Here is a 23,574-nt window from a genome sequence, read left to right as displayed (position 1 = left end):
CTAAGTAATTAGTGACTGGTCCCTCAGCAAAATGAAAAAAACAAGTGACGTTTCTCTTTCTGCCTCCCATTTTAGCCCTGATTTGTTCCCTATCAGTGTCCCAGTCATCAAAGAATTCTACCTATATGGCACAGAAAGGAAACTGCACCAATACCAGCTACAAGTCTTCATGACACAAAGAAATAACTTCATTAGCATTATTCAAAGTTCTATCACTGCCAGGGAGAAAGAGATGAGGGATCCTGAAGATCAACTAACACATAAATAAATCTAGTCCTTTTAAGAGTGAGATGGCAATGTTAATTTCAAAATAATAAAAATAAAAAATAAAATCACTGAGCTACAGCCCCAGCCCACATTCTTAAACTTTTATCTTTTCCAATTTCACAATGATTCAGTATATGTACTTGGATATTTCAGTCTTCTATATGATCCAAGGAGACAGATGTTCTTCCAGCTAACTCAAATCAATGGTAGAAAACTTTACAATTGTGAGTAAACAGGTTTCATGATAAACTTCCTAAAAATTGAACACTGGTGGGCACCATGGCACACACCTGTAATCCCAGCAACTTTTCAGGAGGTCTGAGGAAGGTCTGAGCAGGTTCCAGGTCAGCCTCAGTAAAGACCTAAGTAATTTAATAAGACCCTGAATCAAACTAAAAAAAGCTGAGAATGTGGATCAGTAGCAAAGCATCTCTGGGTTCCATCCCCAGCACCAAGGGTTGGGGGGAACTGGATAACAAGTTCTTGGTTTCAGTATTCTATACTTACATATTCAATAAATTATGTCAGGTCAATGTCTTCTGATTACTTCCACAATAAAATGCAGAAGTGAACTGAATGCTAAACATTAACATTTACATGCCTATCAAAGGGAGAGAAAAAAATACATACTGCCAAAGATGGACACTTTTCACCCTCTACAAAAGATAAAAGTAACTTTCTTAAAAAGTAGTCAAGTGTTTGGCTTACAGGAACAATAGAGAATTATCTTAAGAAAGGCTGGAGGGGGCTGGGGATATGGCTCAAGCGGTAGCGCGCTCGCCTGGCATGTGTGCGGCCCGAGTTCAATCCTCAGCACCACATACCAACAAAGATGTTGTGTCCGCCAAAAACTAAAAAAAAATATTTAAAAATTCTCTCTCTCTCTCTCTCTCTCTCTCTCTCTCTCTCTCTCTCTCTTTAAAAAAAAAATTAAGAAAGAAAGGCTGGAGGCCTGAGGAACTAAGATCAATGCTCATTTTTATCTAGTACTCTTGTGTAAATTAGGCTCTAGGCCTGCCAGGTGTCTTGTGGGTAATAGTTGCTACTATAAAAATATTGCATATCCATATATGTTAAGTACCAAATGACATGATTGAAGCATGCCTCAAGTTTTCTCTTTAAACATGTACAAAAATTTAGTTATAACATTCCTGTCTGGTTTATACAATAGAAAACTAAAGGCAGGATTTTGATAAAGAAGTCCCAAGTTTAGCATTTTTCTCCCATCAACTGAATAAAGCAGAAGAGAGCAGCAAAATCTTCAACAGGGTAATGACAATCTTCAATGAGTGCATGATGCAGATTTTCTTTTATATTACCATAAAATGTTTCATTTTGTTTGAATGAAATACAGTATTATTTAAAAGATGACACTGGGACAAGGATGTAGCTTAGCGGCAGAGTGCTTGCCTAAAATGCTTGAGGCCCTGAGTTCGATTCCTAGCATTGCAAACAACAAAACAAGATTGTGATGCTTTCCAAAGTCTTTGGCAGTACATGATATGCATCTAGAGCTAGTTTTCTAAGAGTTTGCAGACTGGACTGCTGAACAAGTAAGTGATCATTATCTTTCCTGTTTATTCCTGAAAATCCACTAAGGGATCATATTAATATAGATTACTCCCTGCTAACTCTTCTCTAAGACTTGAAGGCTAAAGGTGGACATCAGGTTAGTAAGGACCTCTAATACCAAAATATGAATATTCTGAACAAGATTGTGCCTGCTAATTAAAAGTATTTTCAAGTAACAGAATAATAAGCAACATAGGTGTTTCCTATGTGCCAGGCACTATGATAAATGTTTAAAGTTATCGAGTAATTTTTTTTGTTTGAATTCTAATTTCAGGACTGTTCTTTGCAGCATGTATACAAAACAACTGACCAGAAAATACAGAGTATTCCCATATACCTCCTTCCCTCACACAGTTTTCCTATTAATAACATCTTCCATTTTTTGATACATTTATTTTTGGGTTTTTGTTTTGTTTTGTTTTCTTGAATTTTTTATTTGTTCTCTTTAGTTATACATGACAGTAGAATGTATTTTGACATATTATACATACATGGAGTGTAAACTTCCCATTCTTGTGGTTGTATATGATACGGAGTTATACTGGTCGTACATTCATACATGTACACAGGAAATTTATAATTTATTCTACTGTCTTTCCTATTCCCATTCTCCCTTCTTTCCCTCTTCATTCCCCTTTGTCTAATCTAGTGAAATTCTATTCTTCCCTCCCCTCCCACCTTATTGTGTGTTAGCATCTGCGTATCATAAAAAAAAAATATACAGCTTTTGGTTTTTTGGGATTGGCTTATTTCACTTAGCATATTCTCCAGTTCCATCCATTTATCAATAAATGCCACAATTTCACCCTTCTTTGTGGTTTAGTAATATTCCATTGTGTATATATACCACATTTTCTTTATCCATTCATCTGCAGAAGGATATGAAGTAATCTTTATAACAAGCATGAGCATGTACTCCTATTTTACAAATGTAAAAGCTAAAGCCTAGTTAGTTTGCTCCAAGAGGCAACAGCTGGTATGTGGTTGGACTGAAGTTGGACCAGTGAGTGTCCTATTTTATATTACTTTATATTTTATATATATTTAACTTCTTGTTTTGTTTTGTTGTGTTGTGTTTTGTATTGCAAGGGATTGAACCAAGGGCCTTGTATGCTAAGCTATAGTCCTATCTTTTTTATGAGATGGGTCTCACTCTGCTGAGGAGGTCAGCCTCAAAATCTTGGTGTGGAAGGATCGTCCTGCCTAGCTTCTGAAGCAGTTGGGACTACAGGTGTGCACTACCATACCCGACTCCTACTATCTATTTTATACTAGTGTATTAAGCCTGTAGACCTCAGCTAACTCTGAAACAGCATTCTTATACAAATAACAGAAGCAGGTACTTGTTTTTTATAAGGTAGTTTATAGTTTATCATAAAAAGTAAAGAACATCTTTAAATCATCAAAGCTGGAGATTATAAAATATATATTTATACACTGTACTAAAAAAAATTTATGAAATATAGCCTATATTCTGACCACTGAGAAATGTGAACCAACATATCTGCATGCCTATATATTTTGTATTTCATTTGCACAATATAACAGGGACTTTGTAATACATTATCTCATTTAATTCTCACAAAGTAATGATAGCTGTCTTACTAAGATTGTCTATTTGTTAAACCCTCTATTTACATGGATTAATTTAGTTAATTTTCATACTTGGGCCTTAAGGTAGGGCTTCTTGCTGGTTTGTACATAAGTACGAAAACTGAGACTCAGAAGGCTAAAGGCACTTGCCTAAGATCAAATAAGTAATAGGCGACAGATCCAACATTTAAAACCAGACTCCATAGGCACCAAATTATACTACTGTCTTTGGGCAGGAAGATGGGGGTGTGTGGACTGAACCCAGGGGTGCTTAACCACTGTGCTACACCCCCAGCCCTTTTCTGTATTTTATTTAGAAACAAGGTTTCGCAGAGTTGCAAAGTGCCTCCCTAATCTACTGAGGCTGGCTTTGAACTCGTGATCTCCTGCCTCAGCCTCCCAAGTTGCTAAAATTACAGGCATGTGCCACTGTACTAGTCTTTATTCACACTTTATACTACTGTCACGTTTCTTCTCTCCAGCTTATGTTGCATGCTCTTGTTTTGGTTTTTTCTTTTAACCTTTTATTTCTGTTTTATTTATTTATTTTTTATGTGGTGCTGAGGATCAAATCCAGGGCTTTACATGTGCTAGATGAGCGCTCTACCGCTAAGCCACAACCCCAGTCCCATGCTCTTGGTTTTATGTTCCTTTCACAAATATGAATTCTCACATAAGCAGACTCCACTATGAAGATAACTGGTTAAATGATTAAATCTATCACATCTCTTCACATGATAAGTCTATTAACCTTCACCAAGTTTTTGCTAAAGCCTAGGGACTATGCCAAAAGTAAATCAACCTATGCACAAAGGTTTCACTAGTAGTCTTCATGCTTTCCACATCAATTATTGTATTACTATACAGAGGAACAGAACAACCAGAATGCCCTTATATTTTTAAACCATACCTTATAAAATTAGTATCCAGGATTCTGAAAGCTGCCTTTCTCGCTGCTTGGGATTGAATTTTCTTTTGGTATAAGACAGCAAGTAGTTTTAACTTATAAAGCAATATATTTAAGCAATATATTTAGCTTTAAATAAAAGTTAAACTTGAGTTGATTTACAGTCTTTTTAAAGGTCCCTAAATTTATAATGGCTCATACCAATTTACCTTGGTATGGCTCAAATTAAAACATATTTCACTAACTATGTGATAAAACATTGTACTTTGGTCTTTGTCAATGAAGTTCTTCCTCTTGCTTAATAGTGTTGTAACCTAAAACTAGTGTTACATAATTTCTATATTAAAAATAATGACACAGAACTTTTATTTTAATGTTTTGTATTTGCATCTCATCTTCCAAACTGAATTCCTCCAGAAAATAAGCTGACAGAAATGTATTAGATGTTTTAAAGATGTACAGATAAAAGTCACAATACATACACTATCTATCCATAAATATATTTAAGCAGTCCACACACATTTAATGTCTAATTTATTGATTACTTTCCTAACCCACCTTGTTGTCCAGATTCTTCATGGTTAAGAGGTCAAGTGTCTTCAGAGAGTGGCCTGTTGGAGCGATGAAGTAGAGGCACACATGGATGCGAGAATCATGGTAGTTGAAGAGAGAGCGCTTAATCTTCAGTTCTTCTTGGAGATAGGCTTCAAACTGAGCATTTATGTAGTCAACTATTGGTAAGTAGCTGAAAATATAATTATTTAAATATTTAATACAACATACCCATGCTACCTTGATAAGACACTTGTAAAATTCTTGTAAAACTCTCAATTTTGAGGTCTGTATTTTTACCAATTAATAAAGAGTTTATATGCTAACCTAAACACATAACTTTACTGAAAAAAAAATAATGTGTATAACATATACACAAAGGTAATATTCACAAACCATCAGAACAAACTGTGCTTGATACAGTAATGAATTATAATGATTCATTTCCATATCCGTTCACATGTTGTGTCCCATTATAATAAAGGTTCCCATACTTATCAGACTGCTCAAGAAAGCTAAGAATCTAGTTTGTAACCATGACATGTTATTTAACTAACTGAAAAAAGGCTCGGGGTATCAACTAAAAATATATTTCAATCAAAGTCCAGGACTTTCTCTAAATCAGATTTGTAAAGGCATGAACATAGTAAAGAGGAAAAGAACATCAGCTGAAAGTATCTAGGAATACTGATTGGCATGGTTTTATTTTTCACTAATTATGAACAAAGAAATGGCCAATCATGTTCTCTGCTCCAAGTTCTTACTCAGATAACTCCCCCTTAGAATGTTGTCTTCCCTCTGGTTGTCTCAGTCTATTCATCCTTTAGGATGCAAATCAAATCACAAGGCACATGCAGGCCAGTGTGCTAACAGCAATTCAAGAGTAGTTTGTGAACATCCTACTACATTATGATATGTTAAATCACTGCCTATTCAACTTACCTTTCTACCCTTAACTATCCTCCTTAAACAAATCCAAGTGAAAATAAATAGCACATAATTCCTACCTCAAATTCCCTGGTCACCTTTGCAATCATCTTTGTAGACCAAAAAGAGCAGTACCTTGTGCAGCTAAAGAACTTGATAAATGTGGATAGAACTGAATTCTTCTATAAAGTTGCCTGACAATTCTAGTTCTTGAGGATCATCACCTCTTTTAAACCCACAGAATACCTTTTCTCCCTGTCCAGACGGTAAACAATGTGAAGACAAAGATCATATAATTCTGTTTGCTATAAGAACTAGAATAATAAAGAATTTACTTCATTATCAGAGTGATTATTATGAACATCAGTAAGTAATTCTAGGAAACTGGTTTAAATGTAACCTAACAGGATTCCCTTCCCAAAATAATAGTAAAATTTGTTTCAATTACATATTTGATATAAAAATTCCAAAGAAGCTTTTATTCATGACTTAAAACATGACCTATTGTGTGACCTACATGTGAATGTTCCTCTATCAAATGCCTTGCTTATGATTTTTGAAAATGAAATCCGTAAATTATTTTTTGCTAAATAAACAGAATATAAGAAATGGAAATAGTGAAATAGGAGGAAAAAAAAGGATAAAATTGAGAACAAGAAAGTCAAAACTTGGTATTTGAAGAGACCAAATAAACTGGCAATGCTCTGTTGAGACTCATCAAACAGAAAAAGAAAACAAGATGCTGGGGTTGTGGCTCAGTAGTATTGCCTTGCATGCATGAGGCACTGAGTTTGATCTTCAGCACCACATAAAAATAAATAAAATAAAGATATTGTGTCCATCTATAACTAAAAAATATTTAAAAAAAGAAAATGAAAACTAGTACAAATAATCAATATCTGAAAAGTAAAATAGGTATCATTACAGATGATATAGACAATACAAAGATAGTAGGAGTGTATTACCAATATTTTTAGGCTAATAATTTGAAAATTTACACAAAACAGATTCCTGGAAAAGTATAACACCAAAACGTTTTCAAAAAATAAAAAAGATCAACTCTAGAATAGTCCTATAAACACTAAGTAAAGTTAAGTAAGTCCAAATTAGCTTTCTTGGTTGGTTTTAGCAAACATCTCAGGGAAAACTAACTCTAATCCATAAAAATAGAAAAAGAATTAAAATTCTTCAATCTCATTTCAGAAAGCTAACAATATCTACTTATTTATTTATTTATGCTGGACTATACTAGGGAGGATTTGTGTATTTTGTTGAATAGTAAGGCGTGATATAGCTCAGTGGTAGAACACTTTCCTAGTATGTGTAAGGCTCTGGGTTGAATTCCTAGCATAGCAAATAAATAAATAAATGAACAATTACAAAAACACTAAAAGAAAAATACCGAATAGAGCACAATATGAAAAAGTGATCCCAAAGTGGTATCCAAGATTATAAGTTTAATTTAAAAAGGGCTGGGTACATAGCTCAGAGATAAAGAGCCCCTGAGTTCAATTCCCCAACATTGAAAAACAAACAAACAAAAACATTGTCTATTCATATTTTTAAAAAAATGTACTACTAAAATAAACTTTCTTATTCTATCTAAAACAAAACTCAAAGTCAACAAACCAAAACTAGAACCAAAACCAAGAGAAAACAAAACAAAACAAAAAAACCCTAACACATGTAAAAAATACAGCTTTACCTCTAGGATGAGGATAAGGTGAAGATGCCCTCAATCACTCCTTACTGTTCAACAAAATACACAAATCCTCCCTAGTACAGTCCAGAATTAAAAAAATAAATAAAGAAAAGAAAAGAAAAATAAATTGTCTCTACTCATTATGGGAATAACTGGGACTGAATTTACCTTTCCACCTAAAACCCAAAAACCAAGACAACATATATGAGAAAAGGGATTTTGGATGTTGGACAACAGGCAGTATAAAACTATGATCATTGAAAAAGGAATAAATGAGGGAAGCACTAAGATTTTTTCAGCTTCCAGCATGGAAACAGGTTTACTGGGCAGAACACTGAAAGACAGCAAGTAGCCTGATATATTCACCAAGATGCAAAGACTAAGAAGTTTAGGGAGACCAAGATGACTGAAATCTGTGGGGCAGAACACTAGATGGAGAAGAGCTGCAGACAGAAAGCTCTGTGGATCTGAAGAGCATACTCCTAAAGTCTGTAGCTAAGGACTGATAGGCAAATGCCAAGCCCAAAGCCATTTTCTATATTAAAGAAATGATGGTGGTTACAAAACTACAAGTTTTGTCAAAACTAATTTTGAATTGTATATTTGATAGCAATGAAATCTATTCTATTTAAATTATGCATCAATAAATCTTTGTTAAAATAAAAGAAATTTAAAAACTGAAAAATATCTGGGAAAACACCTAATTCACAGCAGTAGTTTTTCTGGGGAGGAAAATGGGACAGGGCCTGAGGAGATGACCAAAGCGGGTTCCAACTGATATGTAGTGAAAACGTATCTACATATTATTTTGGTAATTGCCAAAAAACATTCCAACAAATAAATTAATGAAGAAAGGCAAATTAAAACTCAAGGATAAATTTACATAGAAAGCTAAATCTATTGTGAATTTATTTCATCCTACAAAGAAATTTAGTTAGCAGGCCAATTATGACACTATGTTTACGTTGAATTAAAAATACTTTCATTAGTTCTAAGTTGCTATCCATCTTACAAATATTAATAACATTTAAAACAAGGTATCAAAGGCTTTTATACCTGCCACTAATCCACATAAATAATTTCTTCATATTTAAAACACAATGCAGTGCCGAAAAGGCTATATGCAAATATATATCAGGTCAATTTGTGCAAAATATTTTCCCTCTAAAAAATTGCCTATAATAAGGAAAATATATACATTTCAAAAAACAACAAAAAGTAATTAATTTCACCCAATCTATTTACCCCTAATTATTTCATAGCTTAAAGTTGATATAGAATCTATCATTAATCTTCATAATACTATAGGAAAATATAGAAAATATATACTAAAGTAAAATATAAATTAAAATTTCACTATTAAAACTTTCCTACAATGCTTACTAATATAACTATTTTAGTTGGCATATTGCAAAAATAACTCATGAACCATGTATTTGCCCATTGTATATATTTGCCCTTGTATATATTTTATTTTCAACAATAATCATCCTTGGTCTGAAAACTAATACCAATCACTGAATATACACCAAATATCAGGAAATAATTAAAACTATTTTTGCTAAAATACACATTTTAGTAATTTGATTCAAATTACTCTAAAGAAAATAGACAAGTTGGCAGAAAAATGTCAATTTGTTAATAAGAACGAAACATTGCTTAATTGCTAAAAAAAAAATAATAATAATAATGTATGGGAGGAAAGATATGGATTGCCATAGAGGAAAATCAAACCAAAGCTTACAAGGCAAAAGGCAAATGTCTTGATCCTGAAATAAGACAACTTGTTTTAATACATAAAGAAAACACATACCTCTCTTCTTTATTTATTTGGTCACCAAATCCCACTGTATTCACAATGGTCAGTTTCAACCGAACATTACTTTCCTGGAGTTCATATGTCTGAGCTTTAAGTCTAACATTTGGGCAAAAATGTGAGGCTTCATGTTCTTCAAAATTAGTATTAAACAATGTGTTAATCAGTGTGGATTTTCCAATGCCAGTTTCCCCTGAAAGAAAGAAAGGTACATCTTCATAGGCACATAGAATGGGTGAGAAGAAACAGCTGCGAATTCCCAGAGTCGTTTCAAGGATTGCAAATATTTTAAAGATAGGGTTGTCCATGAAAGAAATACATAATGCTGGTTCTAAGTCATCAGCAGAGAAATTAATGTGTATACTAAGTTACTCAGAATTCCGAAAAGAGCACTAAAATGTTTATGGAACAACAAAAGGTTTAAAGCTAAGAAAAACAAAACTGAAATAATTTAAATAAGTAAGAAAATCCCTGGGCTCATGATCTCAAACTGATAACATGAGCTTCATACTGCTTATACTAACAATGGAATGAGCACAAGGAACATGAGGAAGAATTCAGAGGAAGAGTTAGTGGCACTCACCAACACAGAGAATATTAAAACAGAAGCCTTGCTGAATGGATCTATTGACTAGCTGATCAGGCAAACTCTCAAAACCAACATGGCCACACATAGTCAAGGATCGGATATTTTCTCTTTTCTGAAGAAAACAAAAACAACAGCCACAGTTAAAATGACCTTGACTGAACAGGAAAAAGGCACACTTGAAAGGATGAATTTATCAAAGGAAGTAAAGATTTTACAATTATTACTATTCACCTAAGACAATAGTCAAGTACATTGTGAGGGGAAAAAAAAAATCAGTGTCCAGATCTTCAAAACACAAATTTCTTATTCCCTTCAATACAAAAGTCCAGCACAAATTTTAACAGTAAAACATTTCATTTCTAAAAACATTCAAATAAAATATGTCATATTCACTCACAAAATGGAGAATTTAAAGTCATTGAATGTTTACGATAAATTTTTAATGACTTGGAAAAATCCTTCATTAAGACATGAAGTGAAAAAAAAGTACAATACAAAATTATAGTTTCAGCTCCAGTAGTGACAGTATAACTCACGTCAAACTTACCTCCCTGCTGGTAACAATTATAAGCAACTCTTTCAAGTCACAGGGACACAGACTCTGGAAAGAATGAAAACTCTAGAGGGAAGGGAATCTACTCTGTGAGATACACATTCACGTAGCAAATCCTTCAGGACACCCCTAATCACTTGTACTCTCCCTTGAGGGTACAAAGATGGAGCTCAGGAAGAACTGAAATAGTCTTACTGGGTTAAGAAGTCATTTGAAAATTGGGGCAGGAACACTGGCTAGAAATTGAGGGGGGTGGGGGAATTCCGGAATGGAAGAAGCCCAAAATATGCAAACACATTCCCCTCAAATACATGGTTGACTGCCAAACTGCACAAGGACAAAAGGAATACTGAGACTGTCATGCAGCACTAGGAGATGAGCATTTTTAAAGAGTACCATCCTGGAAAGAAAGGAGGTTCTTAAATTTTAAGTCTGTAAGTTAAGGAGGCCTGAGAAACACCTCAATCTTAGATAGTCCACATTTTAGGATTAAGGACTATTTCCCAAGAATTAGAAAAGTTCCCTAGTATGAAGGCATGACTGAAATAGACTGGCCCTAACCAAGCCTATAACCAAGTCTCAAAGTGATCAATGTGATAAGACAGCAATTTATCAGCCTGTTAGAACGAAGCTGGAAAAAGAATCTAGCACCTCCATGATACATACTATATAATAAAAAAGAAAAATTATATTATATATACTATGGTATTATTTGAAGGTAAAATGTGATAAATTAAAGCTTAGATCAACATTTTTAAAAAGGAAAAAATAGAGTGGAGATAAAATGGAACCAATCATAAAAATACTCATTAATCCAAAAAAGGCATAAGATATCATTGGATGCACATAAAATAACTAAAATTTAAAAGACTGATGATGTCAAGTGTTGAAGATAGAAGAACAAATGGAATGTTGAGAATGTGCTGGTGCAAATACAAAAATGGTACAGTGAATTTGCAAAAATGTTAGATAAAAACAAAAATCCAACCTGGAGGTTAAAACATACATCCAAACAAGGACACACATTCATAGCAGTTTTATTCCTAATAGTCAAATAGTAGAAACAACTCAAATGTATAAATAGATATACAAATTAAAGCATATACTGATACATGCCAGGACATGCACAACTCTTTAAAACTAAGTATCCAAACAGTGATTTATTTACTGTGATTTGTGTGAAAATAAACTTTTTTTTATGTATGTATATATTCTTATATCTCTATGAATATGGAAGGAAATGTCTCAAAAGGTAGTGACAGACTAACCACTAGGGAGGAGACACAGGTCAGGTGAGAAAGGATTGCTTTTTACTATGTGCAGTGGGCAGAATAATGAAATAGCCTCTGGTATGCATACATCTTCTCTCAGTTATTTAATAAAACTAATCTAGGTTCAGTTGAGAAAACTTGCATATGTGATGTAGGTGCCAACTCAGGTAGCTCTAGAAAAAGGACAATCATAGGTATGCCCTGACCTAACGAGGCAAGCCCTTAGGGCCTGGGCATTCCTGGCTAAAAAGATCTGGGGGGGTGTGGGGGGGGATGTGGCTAAAAAAATCTGAAACACAAAGAAGATAAGACCTGCCAGAAGTTCTGCCTGGTTGGCTTTTAGAATAGAAGAGGCCATGTGGCAAGGAAAAGAAAATGGTCTCTGGGAACGAATGGAAGGCCAGTCAACAAGGAACTGCATTCGGCCAGTAACTTGAAAGAGCTTGAAGGGGAGCTCTGCATAAAAACCCAGCCATCTGAAACCATCTTGAAAACAAGAAGGGACTCTAGCTATGGGAGCCCAGAACTAAAGGAAATTATTTCATCTCATTGAATTACCATGCTTTACTTGCAATTTTCTGTTTTTAACAGCATAGCTCTTTCATCAAGTTAAATTTACCCCTCTTTTTAAATATAACTTCTAATATGCATTACCAAACCATTCCTACTGTACAGGCACACTCAGAAGGACCTTGGAAACATCAGGTCTAATCTTGCAGCAGAAAAGCATCTGGCGAGGCCACCCAGTTGGTCTCCACATTCTGTCATCCAAAGTTGTCTGCCCCTACCATGCTCTGCAATGTGCCCACCCAAAGCAGTGCTAGTCTTTATTTCTTCCCCTCCCAGAATTGTGCTGGAAACTAACCGTGGTAGTCTTTTTATGGAACGTTGTTGTTGAAGCACCTGGAGTTTTAATCTGCTTAAAACCAGAAACAAAAGAACTAAAAAATAAATAACAAGTGAAAAAATAAATAGAAAACAATTTAATAGGAACATTATGCATACTCAACAATTAATTATTCAATCTATCACTGATATTTCACTTGAATCAAGAGAAAAGTTAATTCATAAATACAAACAAGCCTTTACATAAGAGTCTACAAATTCTATAAGTAGTTATTTTTAAATCATAAAAGTATTTAGGGACAATATGTAATATATTAAAAAAAGACTCACTCTCTCTTCAGCTTCACATAATGGGGAGGGCATAGAAGCTGTTCTGAATGCCATGTGAGAATGAAAGAACTGGAAAAGAAAAAAAAAAGACTTTAAAAGTAAATAAATAAAATAAAGATATATATATATATATATATATATATTTAATAAAATACTCTACAAGCCAAGGTGGTACTCAAAACTAGTTATGGTCCACTGCGGCATGCCAGGGAAATAGAAATGTTAAGAATGATCCAAGGGCTGGGAAAGTATGGATATTAAAACTTGGACAAGTCCCTTAGTCACCCAATTAAAATTAAAATAACTTTTGGGTATAGACCGAGGAGGAAAGGAATAGCTGGGTCAAATGGTAGTTACATTCCCAGTTTTCCAAGGAATCTCCATACTGCTTTCCATATTGGCTGCACCAATTTGCAGTCCCACCAGCAATGTATGATTGTACTTTTTTCCCCACATCCTCGACAACACTTATTGTTGTTTGTTCATAATACCTGTCATTCTGACTGGAATGAGATGATATCTTAGAGTAGTTTTGGTTTGCATTTCTCTAAAATGATTAACATTTTATCATATATTTATTGATTGATTGTATATCCTCCTCTGAGAATTGTTTGTTCAGGTCCTTGCCCCATTTATTGATTGGGTTATTTGGTTTTCTTTTTGGTGTTTTACTTTTTGAGTTCTTTATATACCTTAGAGATTAGTGCTCTAATGTGTGAGGGGTAAAAATTTGCTCCCAAGATGTAGGCTCTCTATTCACCTCACAGACTGTTTCTTTTGTTGAGAAGAAACTTTGTAGTTTGAACCCATCATCCCATTTATTGATTCTTGGTTTTAATTCTTGCGCTGTAGGAAGTCTTAGTAATGATGAAGATTAGGGCCTACTTTTCCTTCTATTTAGACAGTCTCTGGTTTATTTCTTAGGTCCTTGATCCACTTTGAGTTGAGTTTTGTGCATTGCTTATAGCAGCACAATTCACAATAGCAAAACTGTGGAACCAACCTAGATGTACTTCAGTAGATGAATGGATAAAAAAATGTGGCATATAACAATGGAATATTACTCAGCAACAAAAGAGAATAAAATCATAGCATTTGCAGGTAAATGGATGGCCCTAGAGAAGATAATACTAAGTGAAATTAGCCAATACCAAAAAAACAAATACAAATGTTTTTCTCTGATATAAGGTGACTGACTCATAGTGGGGTAGGGAGAGGGAGCATGGGAGAAATAGATGAACTCTAGGTTCATCTTACAGAGGGGTAAGAGGGGAAGGGAGGGGGCAGGGAGTTAGCAAGGATGGTAGAATGTGATGAACATCATTATCCAAAGTACATGTATGAAGACACGAGTTGGTGTGAACATACTTTATATACAATCAGAGATATGAAAAATTGTGCTCTATGTGTGTAATAAGAATTATAATGCATTCTGCTGTCGTTTATTTTAAAAACAAATTAAAATAAAATAAAAACAACTATTATTTATAGAACTCCTATGCCCATCATTGTGTTAGCTCATAAAGTACAATTTCTTTTCTTTTTTTGTTGTGTGTGTACTAGGGATTAAATCCAGGGCATCACACATGCTAGGCAAGTGTTCTACCAATGAACCACATTACCAGGCCCTCCCCACTCTACCACCCCTTTGGTACCAGGGATTGAACCCAGGGGCGCTTAAACACTCTGCCACATCCCTGGTCCCTTAAATTGCTTAGGTCCTTTATATTGCTGAGGCTGGCTTTGAACTTGTAATCCTCCTGCCTCAGCCTCCGGAGCCACTGGGATTACAGGTGTATACCACTGTGCCCAGCTTCCCAATCCTTTTTATTTTGAAACAGGGTCTCACTAAATTCCCAGGCTGGCCTCAAACCTGCAATCACCCTGCCTCAGCCTCCCAAGTAGCTTGGATTACAGGCATGTGCCATTGTCCCTGACTTAATACAATTTCTTATTTCATCTTTATAACACCCTGAGCTATACTTACTACCATTTTCACAGCTTAGATGAGAAAATTAGGAATCAGAAAGGCTGAATAATCATACAATCCAGTAGCTGTATACACAGGTCTGATCCAACTGCAAAGTTGGTGCTCCTTCTAAATGGCCCAAGTTGCAAACCAAATACCAAATGTCACTTTTTGCAACAATAGAAAATGATGGATGAGAAGTATTGTGATATAGATATGAGGAGTCCCTTAAAACTCATGTGTGAGGCAATGCTTTCAGAAGTGAAATGATTACATTATGACAGCTCTTGCCCAATCCGTGGACTAACACACTGATATGAAAACTGGGTGGTAACTGCAGGCAGGTAGGGTGTGGCTGGAGGAAGTAGGTCACTGGATATACCTTTGGAGGTTATATTTTGTCCCTGGTGAGTGGTATACTCTACTTCCTCATTGCCACGTCCTGAGTTGCCTTCCTCCAGCAACCCTTCTGCCATAACATTACCATAGACTCAGAGCTACAGAGTTGGCTAACCATGAACTGAATCTCTGAAACTGTGGGCCAAAATAAACTTTTTCTCCTCTAAATTGTTCTTGTCAGATATTTTGGTCACAGTGACAAAAAGCTAACTAAAACATGAGGTATAAGTGAAGCTCTGTTCATTTCAAGGCACTTGCTAACCTAGTGCAGCATAAAATACAATGAAATGCAACATTTTAAAGAGTAATACTAAACTGGGCCTAGTGGTGCACACCTGTAATCCCAAAGACTCAGGAGGCTGAGACAGGAGGATTGCAAGTTTGAGGTCAACCTCAGCAAGGTGGTGAGACCCTCTTCTCAAAAAAAAAAAAAAAAGGCTGAAGATGTAACTCAGTGGCAAAGCACTGCTAGGTTAAAACCCCAGTACCAAAATAAATAAATAATAATAAAATGAAAAGGAATATTAAAAAGCCAAGGATATAGCTCAGTGGTAGAGCACTTGCTTAATATGTGCTACAAGACCCTGAGTTCAAGCCCCAGAACTGGAGAAAAAGAATGTACCTGTATATATATATACACACACACATATATACACATATACTTAACTGTATATGAATGAATGTAGTAAAATAAACTATATAAACAGTACCAATAAGAACAGTGCAAAATGAATTCCCTTCTCATCCCTGATTCCCTAAACTCAGATCTTTTGCTGGGATACTACCAGCCTTTTATGCATCCTTCCAAAGAGACTATACAAATGTAAGCACACATGCTGGTACAGGGCTCTTTCCTATATATAATGGTAGCATCTGATACTCTGCACTAGGGTTTTTTGTTTACTCTCTCATTCTATGGTATAGTGTCCTATTCTCCACACTACTATACAGTACACATGGACGCTCTCTCTTTACTGTGACTTAACAATACAAAAATGAGCGTTTTTCAAATCTTTATTAACTAGATGAATGCATTCTTCCAATATCTATTATTATGTAGATAGGATTCTGTCCCTAGAAGTTCATTGTTTTATCCAAGGAAATGCCATAAGTCATTTGCAGAATGTTTCCCAGTAAGGGAAGGAAAGTTGTTATCAAGATGGTATCAATTTGGTTGGGAAGAACCAAACATTTCCCCACAGCTAGCTGGCAGGAAAAGGCCAGTCTCCCAAGGGCCCTGGGACAAAACATGTGCCTCTGTTTGTATTGCTCTCCCTGTTCCAAACTGAGATTTTAAAGAATGTAGAGAATCTGATCCTTCTCCAATTAGCCCAATGTTCTGGCACTTCTTGCTGTGATTCATTAAATACTACAACTTTTTATAAAAGTATTTGTTAGACTTTGGTAGGAGTTAAATTACTGATATCTGGGTTTTTAAAAATATGTATTTGTGTGCACTATACATATACATACATAAATACTCACACACACATGAAATATAAACTACAAAAAAGGCAAATTGGGGGCTGGGGTTGTAGCTCAGAGATAGAGCACTTGCCTAGCATATGTGAAGCACTGGGTTCGATCCTCAGCACCTTAGATAGATAGATAGATAGATAGATAGATAGATAGATAGATAGATAGATAGATAAATGTCCACCAACAAGTTAAAAAAAATAAAAATAAATATATATATATATATATATTTTTTTTTTTTTTTTAAGTCAGGGGTAGGTTGTGATTTTGTTAGTGCCTTACTTTTGTTCTTTGGAAAGAGATTGTCACTGACTGTTACAAATAGGAAGAAGATCACTGGATCATTGACATTATGAGACTCATAAGGTCAAGGGTCATGTCTTACTCCTTCAGAAACTCCAAGCGGCTAGCAGCTAGCGCTGTGATTTATTCAAAATAAGTAGAATGGTGAATGGCCTAGCATATTGGAATTCCATTTGCAGGATTTTTTTTTTATGTAAGATTTCTTAGGAATATATCAAGCTTTTTGTATGCCAACTGAGGCATTCACTCAATTATCATTCTCTTTGTTATTTTACCTTCAATGATGTCCTGCTAACTTCTAAAAACTGCTTCTAAAGTAAAACTTGTTTTGGAAATTTGAGTTGACAAGTAGTAACAGTAGAAAATATTAAAAACAATTATTCATATTACTTTTATTTTTTTAAATATTTATTTTTTTAGTTGTAGTTGGACACAATACCTTTGTTTTATTTATTTTTATGTGGCGCTGAGGACTGAACCCCAGGGCCTCACATGTGCTAGGTGAGCGCTATACCACTGAGCTACAACCCCAGCTCCTCCTATTACTTTTATATGTCTTATTCATGCTTCCTGGTCAGAACATTTACACACTAAGATTTTATGTAGGTTTTGGCAGACGTTCAAAACTACAGAAAATGGGGCCAGGGTTGTGGCTCAGTGGTAAAGCACTTGCCTGGCATGTGTGAGGCACTGGGTTCAATTCTCAGTACCACATATAAGTAGATAAAATAATAAAAAGGTCCATCAACAACTAAAAAATATTTTTTAAAAATACAGTAAATAAGCTGGGTACAGTGGCACACAACTGAAATCCCAACAGCTTGGGAGGCTGAGACAGGAGGATCTCAAGTTCAAAGCCAGCCTCAGCAAAAGTGAGGCACTAAGAAATTCAGTGAGACCTGCCTCTAAATAAAATGCAAGTAGGGCTAGGGATGTGGCTCAGTGATTGAGTGACCACTATAAATAAATCAACAAAAGCAAATACCTGATATGAACTTAGATAAATTAAACCTAGGTGTTATTAGTCAAAGTTTAATGATGAATGAATATAAAACCTATCTTCTTTTTGTTTCTTTTTTCCCTGTTTAAAAAAAAAAAAATGTTTTATTGGTACATTATAATTTACATAGTAGTGGCATTCTAAAACTTTTTTTTTAAGCAACTTTTACTTAACAACCCAACTACATTTCACAAAATCTAATCAAACTATCATTAGGTTAAAAACTGAAAGCCATTTTCTTACAGTAATTTTTAAGAACTTAATTGTTACTAAAATTTTATAATTGACCAGCGAATACAATATAGCTTCAGGGACTCAGGTGTGTGGCATATTGCTTACAATAGACATACACATTCAAGTGTGAACAGATGGTAAATTATGTCAAGAAGTGACACTGAGCATAGAATGTTCTACTGCTTTACTCAGTTTATATAATGCAAAGGTGTGAACAAGTACCCTAACCAGATATTTTCTGTGGCACTAAGTGGAGTCTTTGTGGAGTCCAGAATAATTTCCTCACTCAGCCACTCATGAATTACACTAATCAATTCCTCTAACATCATTCAAATCTTCACAGCCTAAGACCAGTGAACCCCTTTCTTCTACCAAATTCATTGTTTAATTTCTCCAAATATGAAATTCTGTCTCCCTGCTGGTGCTCAGGAAGCATGCCACACTGATGTGACTACGCTGCTGCTTAACCTTCCAGGGTCTGAGCCTGTGCTCCCCACAAGCAGGCCACTCTCCTCATTAGACAGCTCTTGCCCTCAGTAATTTCCTTTCACTGTGTCAAATTCTGCCTCTCTAGTCCATTAAGGTCCTGGTTTTTCCTTTGGGAGTTTTCTTTCCTCAAGGTAGATCACAGATATTTGAATACACTTTGCTGCCCCTTGATCCTCTGATGGTGCTACAAGCTAATAACGTTGGGGGGAAATCAAGTTTCTTTGACATGCACAGTACTAGGAAGTATTTTCCAGAACTTTAAAAAATTTAGGTGTAATACATGAAAACATAAAAGAACTTGGACAAAATCTAGATGCATTTTGGTTACCTCATAGTGTGAAAAGATATTCTGAACATCACAGAGAACCAAGGGGCGGTCCCGCACTGAGTAGGAAGCAAAGTTAAAGATCTTCTAGGGTTCCCACCTTAGTGCTCTAACACTGAGCTACACTCCAGCCCCTCCCAGTGAGTGAATGAAACTACAGCATGGAGAGTAATGCCTTTTCTGTCTTAACAACTTACAATGAAAATGCCTGTAAGTTTTGCATTTTGAGGTATAAAATAAATCTCTGCAACCTCAGCATATGACTTTTCCCCTCCCCTATGAAAACTAGAACAACTCAAGATTGTATGATGTCGAGTTGCATGCGACTAAAACACTCCGGGGTCACTCCAGGGGAATGGGCTGCGAGAAATAACCACACAAGAGACAGAAATACCTTTTTCTTTGGGGGTGCTGTGACAGCTCCTCTGACCTTAAGGGTCCTCAGAAAGAGAGAGTGAGAGAGTGCAGACCCCTTTTATTAAGGAGAAGACATTCAAATGAGACAAGGGGTCAGGTTTCAAGGGGCTGAGTCTAGCTTCGGGATGTCTGCTGTCAGCAGGTTGACTGACATCTAGGAAGGCCACACCCAAGGGCACAGTAAGAGAAGGGGACACCCAAAGGGCGTTTCCATGGAACATTCTGTCTCAAATAGGGCAAGGGGTTATATCACAAAGGAACAGGTGAGCATAGCTTGATCCTTGGGGATGCAGAAAGGCACACCCATGCATGAAGACACATTTGGCTGCATTTTACATTACTTAAAAAAGAAGCCAGATCATGGGGCAAGAGGGGATGACCAACAGTGCCTCAAACCAATCAGGAGAGGAAAAAACTCTGGTCACACGATGTGACGGCCTCCCACAGTATGACTCACTTTTAACAAGAAATCATAAGAATGTGATATGGTGAAGAATGAAGAATAAGTCATGGAAAATGCATGTATAGACAGGACGGATTAAGGAAAAAGACACAATAAAAGTATATCTCCTTGTGTGTGATAACCTTGAAACTAAATCTGAAGGCTTATTTAAATGAAAAGTAGATGGCTTGAATTTGGGGAGAAGGTAAGGTGATAGAAAAAAATCAAATTTGAGAAGTAGTAGGCATAGCGGCATATTCAAAATAAAAACATTAAGAAAGGGTGAGGATGTAGCTCAGTGGTAAAAACGCCCCTGAGTTCAATCTCCAGTACCAAAAAAACAGTTGTCAGAGTCATTCTTCTGTTCTTCCCTTATTCTGTCCCTTCTCCCTCAATCCCCTTTAACTATTCCACTGATCTTTCTTGTATTTTAACTGACCTTCCCCTCCTCTTCTTCTTCCTCTTACCCCTCCCTCCTCTCCCCACCCCTGCCATTATGGGTTACATTCCAAATATCAGAGAAAATATCCAATCTTTGACATTATGGGTCTAGCTTATTTCACTTAGCTATAATAGTCTCCAGTTCCATCCATTTACTGACAAATGCCATTATTCCATTCTTCTTTTATGGCTGAGTAATACTCTATTGTGCATATATATCACATTTTCTTTTTCCATTCATCTGTTGAAGGACGCCTAGGTTGGTTCCATAGCCTAGCTACATAAACAATGCAGTTATAAACATTGATGTGGCTGTATCCCTACAGTATGCTAAATTTGGACCTTCCAGATAAATACTAAGGAGTGGGATAGCTGGGTCATATGGTGGTTCTATTCCTAGTTTTCTGACGAATCTCCATATAGCTTTCCAGAGTAGTTGCACTAATATACAGTCCTACCAACAATGTGTGAGTACACCCCCTCACATCCTCTCCAACACTTAATATTAAATAATACTGATTCTTGACAATTGCCATTTTGACTGGAGTGAGATGAAATCTGAATGTACTTTGGAACTGAATTTCCAAACTGCAAGAGATGTTGAACATTTTTTCATATATTTTTTGGCTATTTGTCCTTCTAAACAGAAATATCTGTTTAGTTCTTCTTTGGCCCATTTATTAATTGGATTTTTTGAGGGGGGTATTAAGTTTTTTCAATTCTTAATACATTCTAGATATTAAGGTCCTATCTGAGGAAAGCTCTTCTCCCATTCTGTAGGCACTTTCTTCATGCTCTTGTTTCCTTTCCTATGGAGAAGCTTTTTAATTTGATGTCATCCCATTTATTATTTTTTGTGCTTTAGGAGACTTGTTAAGGCAAGTTAATCCATGTGCCAATATTTTGGGAGTGTTAGGCCTACATTTTCTTCTAGAAGTTGCAGAATTTCTGGTCTAATGCCTATGTCTTTAATGCACTTTGAGTTGACTTTTGTGCAGGGTGAGAAAGGGGTCAAGTTTCACTCTTCTACATAGGGATACCTAATTTTCCCAGCACCATCTGTTAAAAAGGCTATTTTTTCTCCAATGTATAATTTTGGCACCTTTGTATAGTATCAGGTAACTATTTACATGGGTTTGTCTGTGTCTTCTGTTCCATTGGTTTTCTTGCCTTTTGGGGGGCCAGTACCATTCTATATGTTATTCTAGATCGGTAGTATAATTTGAGGTCAAGTATTGAGATAGCTCCAGATTTGTTCTTTTTGCTCTGTATTGCTTTGGCTATTCCAATCTTTTATTTTCCAAAATCAATTTTAGAACTACTTTTTCTAGTTCTGTGAAGAATGTCATTGGTATTTTCATGGGAATTGCATTGAATCTGTACAGTGCTTTTGGTTTTATTTCCTTGATGTGTCTGGTTTTGGTATCGAGGTAATACTGATTACATAATACGATTTTGTCAGTTTCCTCCTTTTCTATTTCACGGTGTAATTTGAGAACTAAATTTTGGCAGAAATTGGCTGAGAATCCCTCTGATGAGATTCTCTTTGTTGGAAGGATTTTGACAGTTACTTCAATTTTATTACCTGAGATTGATCTATTTAATATTTAAACTGCTTTGATTTCATTACTTGACACTGATTATGTAAGTTTTCTATATCTTCACGGTCATACATCTCTAGGAATCTGTCAATATCCTAATGATTTCCTAGCTCATTGGGAGTATGGATTTTCAAAATAGTTTCTAATGATATCTGGATTTCAGTAGTGTCTGTGGTGATATTTCCCTTTTCATCTCTAATTTTGTTAATTTCAGTCTTCCTTCCTTTTGAGTAGTTGAGCCAGGGTTTATCAATCTTGCTTTACTCTTTCAAAAAACTCAACACTCTGTTTTATTAATCCTTTGCTTTTTAAAAAATTCTTAATTTCATTGACTTTGGCTCTGATTTTAATTATTTCCTGTTTTTACTGATTTTTGTATTGGTTTGTTCTTTTGCTAAGGCCTTAAGGTGTACTGTTAGATTATTTGTTATCTTTCTACTTCTTAACATATAAACTCATTACTATAAACTTTCTCTTAGAACTGCCTTCATACTCTCCCAGAGATTTTGATACATTGTATCACTATTTTCATTTGTTAATAAATTTTTTTCTTTCTTCTCTGATTTCCTCTGCTATCCATTTGTCATTCAAAAATGTATTTAATCTCTGGGTGTTGGAGTGTGTGCTGTATTCTATCTGTGACTGATTTCTAATTTAATTTCATTATGGTCTGATAGGATGCAAGGAATTATTTCAAATTTTTATATTTATTAAGATTTGCTTTATGGCCTAAAATGTTTTAGAAAATGTTGCATGCACTTCTGAGAAGAAAGTTAATTCACTCATCAATGGATCAAATAGTCTATAGATGTCTGTTTGATCCATTTGATTAATAGTATCTTTTAGTTCTTAGTAATCTTAATTTATATCTGGATGACCTATCTAGTGGTGAGAAAGGTACGTTGAAATCACCCAGTATTGTTGTATTGTGGTATATTTGACTCTTTATTGAGAAGAGTTTGTTTTATGTACACAGATGCACCACAGTTTCAGGCATAAATATTTACAATCATTTTATCTTGTTGTTGGATGATTACCTTTCCCAGTATGAAGTGACCTTCTTTGTATTTTCTGATTAATTTTGCATTGAGGCCCACTGTCTGATTTGAGAATAGCTATCCCTGTGTTTATGGGTAACATTTGCATAGTATATCTTTTCCTATCCTTTCACCTTCAGTCTGTGGATATCTCTGTTTCTTGCAAACAACATACTGTTGAGTCTTATTTTTGAATCCCATCTGTCAATCTACTATGTCTTTTGATTGAAGAGTTTAGATCATTTACATTCAGTATTGTTACAGAAAGGTGATTTTTATTTCCTGCCATTTGATTTAATTTAGACTTGATTCTCTTTTAATTGAATGTTAATTCTAGTGTAATTCTTCCCTATGATGCTTTTTTTCTTAATTTTTTTTTCATTGCTTCATATTCTTAAATTTGGTCTCTTGATGTTAACCCAGATTTGTTGAAAATCCTGGTCATGGTCTCTTAACATCTTTTTTTATGGTTAATTTTATATGCAATTTTATACACTTTGTCTTCAAGGCCTGAAA

The 23,574-nt window shown here is 35.2% G+C and overlaps 1 protein-coding gene across 1 annotated transcript in view; it reads right to left on the bottom strand.

The window, feature by feature from the left end:
* Positions 1 to 23,574, bottom strand: part of Septin10 (septin 10) — a 75,696-nt gene that overhangs the window by 39,198 nt on the left and 12,924 nt on the right. The window contains 5 exon segments of the mRNA XM_077791692.1: positions 4,898 to 5,084; positions 9,334 to 9,529; positions 9,920 to 10,037; positions 12,615 to 12,690; positions 12,926 to 12,994. Of these exon segments, the coding sequence (XP_077647818.1) occupies positions 4,898 to 5,084; positions 9,334 to 9,529; positions 9,920 to 10,037; positions 12,615 to 12,690; positions 12,926 to 12,994 (646 nt within the window).

Source organism: Urocitellus parryii, chromosome 12 (genome assembly GCF_045843805.1).
Source record: "Urocitellus parryii isolate mUroPar1 chromosome 12, mUroPar1.hap1, whole genome shotgun sequence".
NCBI lineage: Eukaryota > Metazoa > Chordata > Mammalia > Rodentia > Sciuridae > Urocitellus > Urocitellus parryii.
This window is presented reverse-complemented; position numbering and strand designations above follow the sequence as displayed.